The sequence below is a fragment of the Octodon degus genome, unplaced genomic scaffold (genome assembly GCF_000260255.1).
Source record: "Octodon degus isolate 3935 unplaced genomic scaffold, OctDeg1.0 scaffold00010, whole genome shotgun sequence".
NCBI lineage: Eukaryota > Metazoa > Chordata > Mammalia > Rodentia > Octodontidae > Octodon > Octodon degus.
In genome coordinates, this window is record NW_004524586.1 from 17,163,039 (window position 1) to 17,180,693 (window position 17,655).

Below are 17,655 nucleotides of genomic sequence, written 5' to 3' on the forward strand. Positions count from 1 at the left end.
CTTTTCCGACTGGGCCCCCCAGATCTCCTACATAAGAGTCACTGGGATGTGAGTTAAAATGCAGATGCCTGGATCCTACTCACAGTTGGGATCAGAATCTCTGAGCTGGGCAACCTGCAATGGGTACGATCTTGGGTGATTCTTCTGCACGTTGGAGTTCAAGGTCTGCTTGAAGGGCTGAGTGCCTCTAGACCCCAAAGGCAAAGGCTGTTCACAACTGGCAGGAACTTGGTAGTTTCTTGTATTATTCTGGGTCTTTCCATGCAATAGTTCATTGCAAGCAGGAATAAAGACTTCAAAAAGAAGGCCCTGGACCCTGTTCAGATCCACTAAGAACTAGGGTATGGTTAGCCTTCCACACTATTTGTTATGTCTAAATCTGTCCCTCTCAAACCTCATGCACTGGTAGGTGGAGCTTTCCCAAGGTGGCTGGATCTAGGATGTGTGAATACAATTGGTCGAAGAACTGGTGATAATTGCTTGAATCCTCTGATTCCCTTGGGGTAGTTCTGGGTGTGGGAAACTGGAGGCCCGCCCTGGATGTGCGTGGCACAAACCAATAGGCTTGCAGCCGGAAGGAACTATAAAAAGAAAGATGAAAGGCAGGCTGGCTGCCTCCTGCCCTGCCCTGGAGCCGGCTGATTGCGAACTAAAACCTCTATAAACTGTGAGCTAAATAAACCTTTCATCCTTTAACTTTGGGTGTTGAGTATTTTCTCTCGGCAATGGGAACATAACCAAGACACTACTCTTTGCAGAGCTTTTTAGATAAATATTAAAAATAAATAAGATCAGAAGAAACTTGTTTTCCTGGTCTCAACCTGGTGTGATGCTTTATTTAAAATTATACTACACATTTTGGACACACCAGTGATTTCCTGTTTAGGACTTAAAGTCTGTTGATTAGGAAGCATGAAATGCTTTGATCATTTGAAAATAGTGGACAAAACCTCGTGCTTACACAGGTGAGTGTTGAAACGCAGCAACATGAGGCTAGTAGTACTAATCACTCTTGGTCCACCCTCACCCATCCTGATAAGTTAGGTCCCGATTGTCAGTCTCTTCTGTGGTTAATTGCCTGCACTTGGGCATGTGATTGTCATTGTCTCCCACACTGGATTCGGATTCCTGTGATGCCAAGCAGCAGGGAAATAATGGAATTACAGTCTAAATCAGCGGGGGTGGGGCAGGCACTGAGACTGACCTCAGTGGAAAGGACGTGCCAGGTCACCGTGCGGACTGTTTCCAGGCGGGAGTGCTAACTGCTTGCCCACAGAACCCTGTGCCACCACCCCCTGAGTCCCAGCCCTCTTTCAGGTAGGAACTATCTTCTTCATTGAGGTTGTTAACTTGTATCTGAGGACTCTTGTGTCAGGTGGAGATGACTATCAAAGTCTAATCATTTCCAGTGACAATAATTTAAGACCAAGCAGGGAAAACCAATCCACTGGTCAGAGGGATGGTTGTAGAACACGTAGCTTTCTCATAAACACAGCTGGGTTTCTTGCCCTTGTGAACACTCACAGGGGCCATCAGGTGTGCGCTGAAAAGCCCTGGACAAGAAATCCGTGTCATGAACCCAGTTCCCTGGCCTCCTGATGACCCTCGAAAGTTTACAGCCTGTATTGTAGTGGGCTGCTTCAATAATTGTTTTTTTTTTTTTTCCATTTGCAGGAAACTCTGGCATCACAAAACACCAAAATGATCTCATCCATAGTCATTTCGCAGCTGATCGATGAGAACAGATCAAAGGAAAATGTGGCCGCGTTGCCCCTGCCCTGCGCGATGGCTCAGCCTCGAGAGTGTCTCGCGAAGCCTGCTTCGGCTCATTGCAGCGGCGTCAACATCCACAGGGCGTTTGCATTCCTTCCGGACAGACTGGGAATTCCCAGGCCGGCAGATGAACCAGGGCCAGAGATAGACGTGTCTTCTTCCGGGGACAGCGTGTGCGGCCGCCCCCGCCAAGGATTCGCGTCGATCACCATCACGGCGCGGCGTGTGGGCCCCCCGGCCGGGGCCCTGGTGTGGGGCACTGTCGGGGACTCTCTGTGCCCCAAGTGTGGGGTCGACGGTGCTCTGCGCCGGGGTCCCTCCGCCCGGGCTGGCGGCCCCCACTCACGTCCACACCACGGGCCTCTCGCCTGCACCGAGTTCTCCACAAAGGGCTCAGTGATGAGGGTGAAGGTCCCTGAAGTGCACACTCGGAGGTGTGCAGATCACGAGTACTGGGTCACACACGTGGACAGCAAAGAGAGCAGATTCACTCCAGACTCCCCGCCTGCCGGAAAAGGCCCGCTGGTGTTTACTTCCTGTGTCCGCCTCCGGGTGTCTCGGCAGTGTCCAGAGTCCATCTACTACTTGGACAAGTCTCTCTCTGTGCCTGTGGAGCAAGGCCCAGTTGTCACTCCCCAAATGCACAGATCCGTCCTGTCGCTCAACCTTAGTTGTAGTTCCCACGGGTTAACAGCAGATGGAGTAGATGGCATAGCTAACGGAGAGCCAATAAACAGAGCCCTGAAGCAGGAGCTCCTCCAGCGAAACCAGCACCTCCTAGGCTCGCCCTGGAATCCAGCTTTGCCACAGTGTCACTCGAAGGAAAACCCTTCGTTGGGTCCGGTATGTTTGGGAACTGGTGCATGTCCTTGGAGTGACTGTCCTCCTCTGGAAAAAGTAGAAATCGCAGATGTGGGAACTGACCAGGTCACTGTTGGAAAAGGGAAAGGCCACCACACAACTCTTCCAGCCGATGGTCGCCACAAGCAACTGTCCATTCACATTCCTGGCTGGAGTTACAGGGCAGGTGAGTGATGCTCCATGTCCCTAAGAGAGGTCAGCTACCAGGCAAAGAGGGTCACTGTCTAAGCGCTCCGCTACCGGGAAAATGGACTTTCTTTTACATAGTCTATTCCAAGGGGCCCTTCTCAGAAGAGTTGCTTTGATCTCTCTGCTTAAAATTGACAACTGATAGCTCAGTGTCGCTGTCTGATAGGATAGATTTCCTAGATGAGCCTTTTTAGGTTAGGAGAGAGCTTCTCTTGAATTCTTGTTGCCAGCAGTTGTGCCAGGCCACATGCAAGGAGTAGGAAGTGGTATCCCCCTGGTCCCCCCAAAAGCTAATTTAGACCTGCCGGCAGCATGTTCCAAAGTAGGGTAATAAGTATCCACGTCTGCAGTCAGATGTTTGGACTTTCTGGTGTCAACCGTCTGCATCTTTGGGTGTGTCCATAATTCTTTTAACTTTTCAGTGACTTAGTTGATATTTATGAGATAGCCTATCTGGCCTCATAAATATAAAAATCTAGACCACAGTGCTTCATAAGGAAGTGTATATGTATGAGTGTTTGTATATACAGTAACTATAGGACATGCTCTAAAGAAAGTTGGAGACTGTCCATGCCAAATGGAAGCATAGTAATTCTTGGAGTTGGCTTATATCTTCTTGGGGAGCTTGGCTGGGATTTGTTACTGTTTTTGCCACTTCCAAGACAGGCAGAATTCTCAAGGTGGGTTGCTCTGAGATTCTTCACAAGAAGAACAGAGAAGAAAACAGGTCGGGGAGAAAAGCAATCAGATTTCTTTCTCTTTGTAAACCTCTGGTTTTTAGCTCTACTGTGAGAGAATGTTTTGTAAATTAGTGAGTTTCCACTTGGAAAATATTTAAAGATAATAGTAGTAAAATTGAAAATACAGCATATGCATTATAATTTTATGGTGCAATTTTTGTCCATTAAAGCTTTATTAATTAATAAAAATGACTGTAAAACATTTAAAACTATAATGTGCATAGAAATGTTAAATGATCTAATTAATTTTAACAAGTGTGTATATATTGGATGCTCAGAAATTTTTAAAGCAATTTTGACATGCTTTCAGATTGGTTAAGCCATCGAATGCAGTTGAGTGTTACAGACTTACTGCAAGAAAGAAAATTCAAGCAGCTACTCATGTTCCAAAGATAAACCCCATTTTAGTATTTAAAGAAATTGCTCAAGCTAGGCACTTCATCTTCCTTATTGATGAAGATTCCAGAAATAATCAACCTGCAGTGTCGCGTGCTACCAGTGAAAGCACATCTTTGTCTTTATACCGTTTCTTGATGTGAAACAATAATTTGAATTTATAACAGTTTTCTCCAAAGGATCTTTAAAAATAACACAGGCTCGATCTCAAACATTTATCTCAAAGCAGAGCAGCAAAGGCAGTGAAAATTCCCCAATTTATTTTTGGCTTTGTTGCAGAGAATTTTGAATATGTCTTTGTGAAATGGCTATTCTTGTAAGGGATTTTCTTAGGCATATAGTGTAAGTTAAATCTACTTTCCACAGCCCAACATCTCTAAGAATAACCACATATCCCAGGGATTCACATCTGGAGTACTAAGTGGCTCTGCACCATGTCGTCTCGTTCTCCCATTTGGGGAAAGATTCACAGAAGCCACGGGAGCCTTAAACACCTCTTGTAAGAGTTGCCAATCTCATATTTTCTAGCTCACTGAATGTGGACAAGTGATACAAGAGAGCTTATTTTCTCCTCTAGTACTGAGAGCAAGAGGTCAACTGGGTACTTTTGAAGATCTTCAGTCTTAAACAAATTTTGTTCTACCCACTCCAGACATAATCTGCAAGGCAAAGAGGCTCTATGTATGGGACTCTGGGTCTCTGCATTATAATGTCAAAGGCCACAGAACTTGGGCCACCATTTGGGGCTCATATGTCTAGTATATAGCAATACACACACACACACACACACACACACACACACACACACACGCTGGACTTGGATGTACTCTCGTTCAGAAACTAATTTCCAGGGAACTGTATTTTTTCTTGGGTGACAAGACACTTCTGTCCATGCTATAGAATCTGTACCTACAATTTATAAGCACAATTCATTGACTTTAATGACCACAGTCTTTCCTTGCACAATTTGCACAGTGTTTTAAGGGTGAGCTTACTGACATTCAGTCTTGATAGAGCTTTTTAGACTTAATGCAAGAGCTTTCAGATTGTGGCAGAGCTCATTAAAACTCAGTGGATCTGTTTGTATTTTCCTGTCTGAAACTGGAATCATATCTGAGGCATTCTTGACAGCCACCCATGGCTACCGATGCTATTAGTGGTGTTCATGCTTCATAGTCATCGCATCTGATTGTTTTTATTTGAAGGATTCCAAAATACCTCCTGAACAGGATCCTCTCCAGGCTAGCTTACTAACTTTCAGCTACCTGGGAGATTCTACAAACCAAGGTTAGGCAATTTTAGTTCTAGGTATCAGGTAAACAGAAAGTCCTATAAATTGTATTCTTCCATGAGCCTCTGGGACATACACTCAGAAAGATTTCCAAGATCAGGGAAAAGGAGAAACACTTCATGTAGTACAGATAGGCTCTGTCTACTGCTACATAGCTTTCCAATAGGCGCATGGGTACCTATTCTCCTTTGGTGCTGAAGGAATGGTAATTCTCTTTTTATACATCCCCTTGTTCCTTGATGCCTTATCATTACTCTTGTAAGCATCGTTTTGGTGCCATGGGGGTGGGCATTGTACACATAGTTTTAGATAACAGGCTTATTATCATTGTTATTTTCATCTTGATTATCAACATGTTACCTATAACCACAACATATGTTATGAAGATCCTAGGGGGCCAGGCTCTGGATTATACCCGTTATTGAATCATTCAAACCATTCTGTAAAGGAATGCCATTATTTCTATTTTGTAGGCAAGACAAGCGAGGCTTGAGAATTAAATGACTTGCCCAAATCCATGTGGCTAGATAAGTGCTTGTGCTTCAGCATGGCTCCTGTTGGGCCCTTGCCAGGGGCAGCCTTAGGTAGAGCAATCAGGATAGTGATGACTCTCAGTGGTCAGCCCACCTGCACTATCACTGTGGGTGGTGGTATATGAAGACTGCCCGAGGATATAGGGAGCAAAACTAGTGTTGGGTGGGGGAAGTAATTTCTGACAGAATGTACAAAATCATGTTATTTGATGCAATTCAATTTTATCAGTTCAGAATCCTCCCCAGGTTGAAATCCAATTGTTTGTGTTGTTCTGCGGATAGATATAACATTGGATCAAATGGTTCTGACCTCACTGGTTGTGTATATGTGAAACCTTTTTGATGTACACACATTGCTTATTGTCAATTTTGTTTTTTATCCGTGGTCTAGCTTTGAAGGTCTCTCATTTCCGAAGAGACCCCAAGAAAATGGAGCAAAATCTTCTAATGTCAGGTACAGAACAGATGTAGGAAAATTGCATCCACACATGTCTATGCCAGTCTGATGCTCCGTAGTGAACCCTCCACTTTGGCATGCTCTTGGTCAGGGCAATGGTTCTGATAAGTCCCCAGTGTGATTTGGCATTGCTGATAGGCAAAGGTGTGAATGACAGAAAATAAAGAATTCCCAGCATATCACCAAATGGGTGTGCAGTTGACGGTGTCTAATAGCGAGCAAGCCTTATTGCACTTATATCTCTTAAGGGAAGACAACACAATATGGTTTTCTGTCTGAAATATTCCCAAAGCTCGTATGTTTAAAACTTGGTTCATGCTAGTGGGAGGTGATGGGAACTCTCGGATATGGGTCTAGTTGGAGGAATAGATCACTAGGGTATGACTTTGAACAGTATATTTCATCCTGTCATTCTGCTCTCTTTCCTTAGTAGCTTTTCTTCACTCCATCCTTCCACCATGTCTCTGCCTTGTCATGGACCTCAAAACAACAGGGTCAGGGGCACCATGGCCTGAAAGCTCTGTAAATAAAATGTCTTTCTTCTTTTTAAGTTCTCAACTATTTTGTTATGTCAATGAAAAACTCGTTAAATCACATACGTTACACATACTTGTCAGTATCCATGAGGGGGATTTCTATATTACCCACATTACAAGCAGCTCTCCTGTTTCAGGAAGTCTTTTCTGAAGGGGTCAGAAGGCATTTGAGAAAGTCTTGTTTTACAAATGTCATTTTTTTCTAAATGATCTAGAACCAGGGTGAGCAACCTTCTCTTCCTTTCTTCCTTCCTGGTCTGATCTTGTCTGGTCTGGTGTTATAAAGTACCATATAAGGGCTGGAGAGATAGCCTGGTGGTCCAGGCACGTGCCTGGCAAGAGCAAGGACCTGGGTTTGATCTCTGGTACTGCATGTCATGCTGGCCACAGAACCCTAGGTGCACCATGCTGGCCACCAGGACCAGGTATGGTAATGCACACCTGTAATTCCAGTGCTGGGAAGGCTGAAAATAGGAGGATCACTATGAGTCCAAGCTGCATAATGAGCTCCTATAACATATAAATAAATAAATTAAAATTTTTTAAAAAAAATAAAGGACCAGATAGAAAATAGTTTGTGCAAGCCATTAGGCCATTTGATTTCTATGGCAACTGTTCAACTTCCACTGTTTAGTCAAAAGCAGCCATAGATAATGCACAAATACCTGAGTGTGACCCTGCTGAGAAAACTTTACCAAAATAGAGGCCCATTTTGGCCTATGGGCTGTAATTTACTGACTGCTGTTCTAGAATTCAAGTAAATCCGTCTTCCAAGGTAAATTCTACCTGGTTTTCTGAATTCCCTGGAACTCAGACTCTAAAAGGAACACCAATGCATTTTCTGGGGAGTGTTCTTCCTGTGGGTGGAAGGAAACAGGACTGGGCAGAGGGCTGCTTTTCCATCACAGTAGCTATCAGGCGAGCTAGTTTTTCAGAACGCTTAGATGTGAAGACTGGTGCTGGCATCAAAGGTAGGAACTGTCACCCTGGTCCTCCTGACCTTCTGTTTACTCTGGGTCTCTGGTATCTCTTCTGGCCAGTGTCTTCTGCTTCTCTTATTCTTTTCCCGTTTCCAGATAGCCTCATGATTCAGCTTTGGGCTCTTGGCTTCTTGTCCTTTTTCTTCTCACTCACAAGGTCAGTCACTTGTGTGCCACTCACCATTGCTAGTGCCTGCTAGTGCCACACTAGAATCTGAACTGGACAACTTTCCCTCACTCATCTGATATATATCATGTCAGCTATGGTACTAGGCACTGGGGTATCTGTGGTCCGCAATGCACAGACCAAGTTTAGATATCTCCCCAGTGATGCAGGTCACAGCTGTTTAATGTGATTATTTGCTCTCTCATGAAGCCACATCTCTATGCCTAGACCACCTATTTCTTAAAGCCAAGATCCAACTCTGAGTCATTGACATATTGACTTCTTCACATACAGCAGAATGCCACAGAGCACAAGGCAAGCACTCAGGACCTTATGCTGGGTGAAGGACAGGTTACTCTGTGACCCAATAAAGCCACTGATGTGATGTCAGGGTCGCATGCTGTCTTTCTCTCTTTCCTCACACACCTGTCCTTGTGCCCATACCTACCACTTCTCTGACAAAGAATGAGTAAGGGGCCATGTAAGATTCACCAGCAAAGGTAGGTTGTGAAAAGTAGAATGCAGACTTCTACACTTGGTTTAAATATTGAGGACAGGGATGGGGAGATAGCTCAGCAGCATAAGTGCCTGCCTGGCAAGCACAAGGTCCTGAGTTCGTTTCCCCCTATCAAAAAAAAAAAAAAAAAAAAAAAAAAAAAAAAAAAAAAAACATTGAGGACAAAAAAGTCACAATACTATTTCCCTCTAAGAATTCAATTAGAATAACCTGGTAGTATCAGGAAATAATTTCATTACCCTTTGGATGATTGACTTTAATGTGGAAGAAGAGAAACCATATGAATGATGTTGCAGAAGTATTTCAAAGGGCTTTCTTTAAACTGTTGTTTCCTTAACTCTTGGTAAGTCTTGCTGAGATGAGGTAATTTCCCATGTAACCATAGATGCGATCTTCAAATCATTCCCTGGAGTTCATAGCATCTAACTGTTGCTCACTTCGACCGATCCAGCAAGCTCTATGGGGATGAGTGCCACCTTCTTCTTTTGCCTGCATGAGTGTGCTGTGTCCCTACAGTGTTTGGGGGGAAGTCATTACTGATGGGCCATTTGCTCAGGTTTGTCCAGAAGAGATGAATAGATCTGAAGCCTGGAGCAGGATGATTGGATAGTGGTCTGTCTTTTAAAATTACAAAAGCGGAAAACAGTCATCTGTACATGAATGAGTAACAGCGATCATCAGGGTACCCGACAGAGAATGGGACCCTCCAGAGTTTCAGTTCACTCTGCCAGTTGCCCCCCATTTCCTTTACCAGTAATGCACATGAAAAGCACTGAGAGGTTTGGGGACCTGGTATTCACTGAGCACTGAAGCAGTGGGGCACAGTACTATTTTGTAATTATTACTAGTGTTCGGTATCATCTGAGCTATCTGCAAAAAACCAGGTTATGCACAATCTTGGAAAGAGGAAGAGACAGCATGATGTATCATGTAAGGAAGATATTCTAGGCTTCGAAGGTGCTGGAAAATGTGTGTGTGCATAAGGAATAGATGGTGTGCTTGGTTTCTTTGGCTCAGTGTTTTTTTCTTTTTTCCCAGTAATCTTATAGTGAAGATTATATCTTTCAATAAAATAATTCTCTCTTGTATTAATATGTGCTTTCTGTTTTGTAGGAACATCAAAAGTACTAGTCAGATGAGGAGTATTGAATTGGCCAGGAATATAGCTCAGGGGTACGAGGGCCTGCCTGGCAAGTTCAAGGTCCTGAGTTTGATTCCCAGTACCCCGCCACTACAGGAAAATAAAAATTGAACCAGTATGAGGTTGTTGTCTGTGGAGTCAGAAGGTGAAAATAAAAAGTAACACAAGTTCAGTTTTTCATAACCATCTTTTCAGTGAGTTGAAACGTTTATAAACAAGGGTTCCACCATGTAGTCTGCTGTAGACCCACATTTGTTTTCTTTGTGCTTTAGTGTTGTGTCCTGAAGCCTACACTAAGCATGTAACTATATAATGCCTCTTACATGGGTCCCATAAGGCAAAGGGTCTCAAATCTCCCTATTTTCCAAGAGTTGTGCTTCTTTTGGCCATCTCTAGTTTGGATACTTCAACTGGAGTTTCTACTTTTGTTTGCTGAAAATTCAGAGTGAACTTGGTGGATCATCTCCTGAACATATGTGGAATCACATAGTGATATTGTATGTGTAAAACTCATTCCTGGCTTTGCACTCCCCTCCCCATGTATAAATATGTGAGTTGGTTGAAATAAAAGTGTAGTTTTGCTTGAAATCTGCTCATCACTCAGGCAGCATACTGAATCAGAGAGTCAGACTTGCATTTGAATGACGTGGATAAAAGTCTTAGGTGTGTATCTTACAGTTGAATGTTCTGGTTTGAAGAAGACTGAGGCTTATCTTTCGTTGTGTGTGGATAAACCATATTTAAGATTTTTTTAAGTAGCCTATTAGACAGGAAGCAGATGACCTTGAACTTGTGTATGTAAGACCTTGTGAACCATTGCAAAAATTATAGGCAAACAAGCTACAAATGGTAGAACAACAGGCATTGGCCAGCAAAATTTGGGGCAGGTGATCTACAAAATGCACCGAGTTTCACAGTAGGGTGCAGTTGGGAGATCCAGCTCAGAAGAAAACAAGGAGAATCTGTGGAGACTTGATTTTGTATATCAAAGCCCATTGTGAGTATCTTAGCCTCAAAGTCTGCCTGGGTTGTTGGTGCTGTGGGAAGCTGTGAGTTTCTCTTCAGGTTTAACACAACCCACAAAAATATTGCTCACATGAAATTACCTTAAATAAAATTAGTTTAAATGAAATAGGTGTCATGAGATCAGTGTTTTTTTTTTTTTTTTTTTTTGCTTTTATCATTCTCTTATTGGAAGGTAAAACATGCATTATAAAAACTAGAATATACTTACATTAAATATAATGAAAATTAACCATAACTCTACAAACCAGAGACGATATCACTGCTATTATTTCACTGTATCTCTCTCCAAATAGATGACTTGGGTTCTCCTATAAATGCAATAAACTTTTTCACTTTTTATATACTCTCTCTCTCTCTTTTTTTTTAACCAAAAGGGTACCATGTAGAATATAACCTATTTATTTTGGTTTACTTTGTGTCCTGAATACCTCCCTATTAACCATTGAATGGCTAAAGAAGCTTGTACAAAGTAAACATCTTAAACATTAAGAAAAACATCTTATTTTTTTATTTTATTGAGAAAAAAATTGCAATGAGACAGTTTCAAAAATTGCAATGAGACAGTTGGTAGGTGAGTTACAACAATGAATACATTGCATATTGTTGCCCTTGTAGTCGTCTTTCATAGCACACGATGCAGACACGATAGCCTGTCCAAACACTATTAGTACAAATCTTTCTTCTTATGAATTAAGAGAAAGTGGCTATATATCGATCTGAACTATTTTGTGTATACAGATACAAAATGGTCCTTTATTTATTTATTTATTTAAAATAAATTTTATTGAGAAACAGATAGCAATGGGACAGCTTCAAAACAGATTAGTAGGACAGTTTCAAAGATGAATACATTGCATATTGTCATCTTCTTAGTGGTTATTCATAAGATGCAGACATGATATCCTGTCCAAACACTATTAGTACAAATCTTTCGTCTCATTGAATTGAGAGAAAGTAGCTGCATATCAATCCTAACTATTTTGTATATACAAGTACAAAATGGTCTGTCCTTTGTATCCCATTTTTAGTTTACTTTTTTAGAGATGAGTATTCCATTACCATTCAAATGTTGTAGGTGTGTGAATTCAGCAAAATAATCCAACATAGTCCAGTAGAGCATAATAGTAGTGGGTGATACGTAGGACTGGCATTGTCAGAAGTTGTTGACTAGAATCTTTCACAGCTCAGCATATTAATATAGCTTTACTTTTTATGCCTCATTTTTACGCTTTTCTGCAGGATTGTTAAGAATAACATGAAGCAAGAGGTATATAACAAGAAATATAACTTTTGTGTCTGATAAGGCCACTCAAGTACCCTCAGGATTCATCCTCTTACCCTGTACCGCAGTTTGCAGATCAGTGTCAGCTATGTGAAGGAGTCACAGACATGGATTGACCAATTGGTCCTTCATTTATATCTCCTTTTTTTGTTTAGTTTTGTTAGAGAAGGGTATTCCATTGCCATCCAAATATTATAGGTGCATGAATTCAGCAAAATACTCTAATATAGTTCAGTAGTCAATGTCCGAATCTGTTGACCTGAGCCTTCCACGGCTCTGCATATTAACATGGCTTCACTAAGAAACGCGTTTTATTATTAAATAGGTTATTTGCATTTTAACATCTTTGTAACAATGTGTTGATAAATGCCTTTAAAAAGAAATGTTGGCATTTTGTATGATTTTCTTAAACCAGATTTCTGGTTTAAAAGAGAGGGACAATTTAAAACTTTCAAATGCAGATTTCCAAATTACACTCTAAGCTATGTGATTTATATATAAATTCCAGCTTCTTTGAACATACACCAGGATTGGGTATTGTCACTACAGACACCGCTGTGCCATTTTCCTGAGTGAAAAATGGTATTTATGATTTCTTATTCGATGTTTTTTCAGAGAGGTTGAACTTTCTTCTATGTTCATTTCCAATTCCTATTTCTTCTCTTGTGAATTGTCTGTGTTCTTCATTTACTGTTCTTGAGTCTTATTTTGTATTTCAATGTGTATAGCGAGGCTCATTTTGTTTCCCTTTGAAATGTTTTTTTGAGGTCATTTTTAAAACTTCAAATTTTGAAATAATTTTAGATTTTCAGAAGTTACAAAACAACACCAACTTCTCATGTAGCCTGCACCTCAATGTCCCATCATGTGACTGTCATAGTTAACAGCAGTACATTTACCACCATCAGCTTCTTAATCTAGGCACTGTGGCTATCTTGGGCTGCGTGGCCTTGGCTGTCCTCTATATTCTCGGATGTTTAGCAGCTTCCCAGGCTGCACACATGAGTGCAAAGTAGCTCTTCTTTTCAAACTACTAGGTATACAATAAAAAAGGTCTGTTGCCGTTACTACCCAATGTTCTATATGGAGAAAAATTGACCCTCGTTGAGAACCACTGGTCAAAGTAAGAACTTGGTTATAGATGTAATACCAGTAACTAAGCTCTAGACATTATTCAGATTTCACTGGTTTCCCCACTGATGCCCTTTTTCTATTCCAGGATTCAAGCCAGGATGCTACCTTGCTTTTACCCATCATGCCTGTTCATGGTAATTTTTCACAATCAGATTCTTTATTGTCTTAAACTTTTCCCTTTGTCTTTCCTATGACAGGCTTAGAAAAACCTTTCCAAGCCTATATTGCTAACCAGTACTTTTATTTAAATCAATAATCCCTCTGGATATATCACATGAGTGATGTGAAGCAGGATTCTATTTTTCCTAAGTGGTTTGCCAGCTGTCCACAAGGATGATTGATGAGATGATCTATAGGTTGAATATTGGCTGGCAATGCCACTCATGTGATCAATTCTTATGTAGCCAAGGACTTCCTGGAATGATTCAGTTGTTTCCTTGTAGAAATTGTCATGTAACCTAAATATTGTGTGAATCACAAAAGCGAACCTGTTCCTATCTAACTATAGACTGGAAAGATGAAGGTTATACGCTAGCTACTTCACTTGACATCTCATGTCACTGCAGGAGATAGGCAAGGACAGACTCCTGCTACCCTCATAATTCTTCAAATTTTAATTTTACATTTTAAAGAAGTCCCCTCAATCCAGTCCTGTACATATTTGTATGAAAAGTATGAATCCCTTATATATGTTAAGGAGCATAGATTTTGTTCTTCATACTCACGTAACCAGCACCACAATGAAATATGGAATATTTGTATCACTTTGAACACGTTGAACTGTTTTTGCACTCAATCTTCCTTCACCACAGTCCCTGGGTGCTTCTGTCACTGTCCAAGAATCCATATAAATTGCACTAAATTGAGCATACTCTCTGGTATGAGGTTTCTGTCAGACTATGCTTTTGAAATTTTTCATGTCATTGCATGTGTCTTGACTTTTGTGAAGTCATATTTTATTGTTTTCAGTAGAGATTTATGTATCTATAAAATGTATCCTTATTTCATATACTGAATGCTACTATGAAAGAGTGATGCTGATAAAAATATCATTTCCAGCTTTTGGGGCATATGATGTAGTAATCTTGAATCCTGTAACTTTGTAGAAAGCACCTAATAAATATAGCACTGTTTTATTGTAGAGTCTTTAGATTTTCCATATACATTATATATAAATAAAGTTGTATACTTTTCCTGTCTGATGATATCTTTTTTTCTATTGCACTGATTAAGACTTCCAGCAGAATGTTAGAATTAATGAAAGACAACATTCTTGCCTTATCCCTTGTCAGCTGTAGGGCTTTTAAAAATATACAGAAATGGGCCGACAAGATAGCTCAGTGGACCAAAGTGCCTGCTTAGGCAAGCTGAAGCAAGCCCAGGGACCATGGTTAGATCCCAGGCACCACATGCCATGCCAGCCCCACGCCCAGGATGGGCTGAGCCAGCCAGAGTCCAGGCCTGGTGGTGCACACCTGTCATTCCAGTGCTGGGGAGGTTGAAAGCAGGAGGATCATCATGAGTCAGAGCTGTGTAGTGAGACCCTGCAAAACCAAATACAATAAATAAATAAATAAATAAATAAATAAAATGCACAGAAAAGTTCCATCTATATAGGAAACTCTTTCTGTTGCATTTCTTATTTATTGTGATAAAATGTAAATATATATTTTCAATACTGGAGATTAGACCCAGAGCCTTCAGAGCAAGCTACATACTCAGCTTTTTTTTTAAATTTTTTTTAGAAAAGTTATTGCTAAATTACCTAAGCTGTGCTCAAACTTTTGATCCTCCTGCCTCAGCTGTCCAGTGTCAGGCTTGGAAGAATGCACCCCCACATCAAGCTACTAAGGTTAAGTTGTGTGGCTCAGTGGCACTGAGTAAATTCACACTGCTTTGAGAGCATCACCATTCATCTTGAGCACTCTGTCCTCATTTTAAACATTAAATCCCTGCACCTTACGTCATCCTGTCATCTTTATGAATTTGACTACTCTAGGAATTCACATAAGTGAAATCATAGTATCTGCCTTCAGGGACTGGCTCATTTCTCCTTACCATAATGTCCCTAAGAATTTCCTTCCTTGTTAAGGCTGAATAATATTCTACTGCACGTGTAGGCCATATTGTGTTTATCCATCCATCTGCTGATGGATGTTTGGATTGATTCTACATTTAGGCTCTCATGGATAATGCTTTAATGAATATGAATATATAAATATCCCTTTCAGTTTCTGCTTTATGTTCTCTGAGTATTATATTTCTGAAGTAGAACTGAAGGATTGTTTTATATTAAAAAGGAAAAAAAAGAAAAACAAGAACAAAGACAGAAACAAAACAATGTAGAACAATAAAAATGGTACAGAATTTCAAAACAAGAATAGGAAATTAACAATGGTGATTAGAATACATATTTTTATCCTCAAATTCATTGCTCAGATGACCAGATATGGGCATGCTAGATTGATCAAGCAATTAAGCATTAACTGTTCCTTTCACTAAACCTTAATATTTTGCTTGTCCTTTTTACCTTTTATTTTAAAATTTGTCTTAAAGAAACTATAAAAATAATAGATGAGACATTAGAGATGATGCATATTTAAAAGAACAAGATGAAAGGTATTCAACCATGGTTGTTATATTGCACATGGCTGTCCTCCATGAAGTTGCTCATATTACAGACATTAGCATGGAGAGTTGGTCAAAGTAAAAAATTTTAAACATTAACTGCTACCTTCTGAAAACTAATAGAAATTAGTAATACAATCAGCTCTGCAACCCTGTATGTATACTTACGTGGTTTTTCCCCTTTCTTTTCTTTTCCTTTCTTTTCTCCTTTCCATCATCTTAATTGTTTATTCCTTATGTTCAATTTGTTTTGTTTTACTATATCTATTGTACTTTCAGATTTTATTTATTCTTTTAGTTTCTTATACTAGGGAGACAATATGATGTTTATACCTATAGGTCTGATTTATTTCACTTATAAATATAGCCCCTAGTTGCATCTGCTTTCCTACAAAAGCCTCAAGTTTATCTTTCTTTATAGCTGAGTAATACTCCATTATATAAAAATGCCACATCTTTTTTATGCATTCCTCATGTGATGGGCATTTGGGTTGTTTTCAAGATTTGGCTGTGACAAATTGTGCTACTATAAACATGGGTGCATATATATCACTGTGGGATGATGTTTTCAGTTCTAGAACTGAAGGATTATATGTTAATTCTACTAGTAAATTTTTGAGGACCCATCACAGTTTCTCACAGTAGCTGCACAATATTATATTCCTACTGGTGATATATGAAGGTTATAGTTCTCTATATCCTTACCAACACTTTTGATTTTATTTGTTGTTGCTTTTATAATATCCACCCTAATTGATGTGAAATGGTATTTCGTTATAGTTTTGATTTGAATTTCCCTGCTGATTCACTAGTGCCCTTAAACATTGTCCATTTTCAAATCACTAGAGAAATGTCTATCCAAGTACTTTGTGTAGTTTTTTATTCAGGTTGTTTGTTTTCTTAATTATTAATTTACCTATCATTAATTTAATGAGTGATATTATCAGGCTTGTGTGTTGAATACTGGCAAATTCTTTTTATGTACCTGTTGTGATAAAAAAAAGTGGATTTCTCCTTTATTTTGTGATTATGGGGAATTTGATTTTCATGTTAAACTGACTACATATTTCTAGCATAATGATTTGCTCATGATGTGCTTTATGTATAAAACCCCCAAATATATGCTGGGTTGAGTTTGCTAATATTTTATGGAATAGCTTTTCATTTGTGGCTGAGAGATGTTGCTAATGTTGCTTTCTGTTGAACTTTGGTTTTGGTGTCAGAAAAATACCAGCTTTATGAAAATAGCCATGGTGCAGTAGGTTGTCCCCATGTACCAAGAAGAGATTTTTCAGGGGTTGACATTATTCCCTCCCTAAGTGTTTTGTTGAAATGGCCAATAAGGCCATGGTAGGAAAGTTTTAAATTATGAAATCAAGTTCATTACTTGTGCTATGATCAGTTAGGGTCTCTACTTCTTAAATCTGTTTTGGAAATTTGTCTCTTTCGAGGAATTTTCCCCTTCATCCAAGTCATTTAAACTACTGGCATAAAGTTGTTCACAGCATTTTCTCACTATCTCAAGATCGCCAGCATGTCCTCTGACTTATGCCCCGACATTGGTAACTTGTATCTTGCCTCCCCCCCCCCCTTACAACGCTAGCTAGAGGTTTGTCTGCTTTATTGTTTTTCAAAAATCCAGATTATGTCTTGATAGGTTCTATTATTAGTTTTCTGTTAGATTGAGCACCCCAATCAAAAATTGAACACGATAGTGTTTCCAAGTCCAAAGTTTTGAACACTAATATGATACCACAAGAAGAAAGTCCTGCCCATATGCTGAAACTTGGGTTCATGCAAACATTGTATGAAGTTACCCTCAGACTGCCTGCACTGGGGAGACTGTGAGGCAGAAACAAACTTCACATTTAAACGTGGATCTCATCCTCAAGATATCTAGTTATGCATTTGCAACTATTTCAAAATTTACAATATTTGAAATCTGTCCAGTGTTTGATCACAAGCATTTCAGATAAGGATTATTCAAAGTATGAGTCATATATAT

General features: G+C 40.0%; 1 protein-coding gene across 4 annotated transcripts in view; it reads left to right on the forward strand.

The window, feature by feature from the left end:
- Positions 1 to 17,655, forward strand: part of CUNH10orf90 (chromosome unknown C10orf90 homolog) — a 244,330-nt gene that overhangs the window by 171,746 nt on the left and 54,929 nt on the right. For all 4 annotated transcript variants that reach the window (XM_023709093.1, XM_023709095.1, XM_023709094.1 and 1 more), the window contains one exon: positions 1,675 to 2,800. In XM_023709093.1, the coding sequence (XP_023564861.1) occupies positions 1,675 to 2,800 (1,126 nt within the window). The remainder of the gene's footprint in view (positions 1 to 1,674; positions 2,801 to 17,655) is intronic.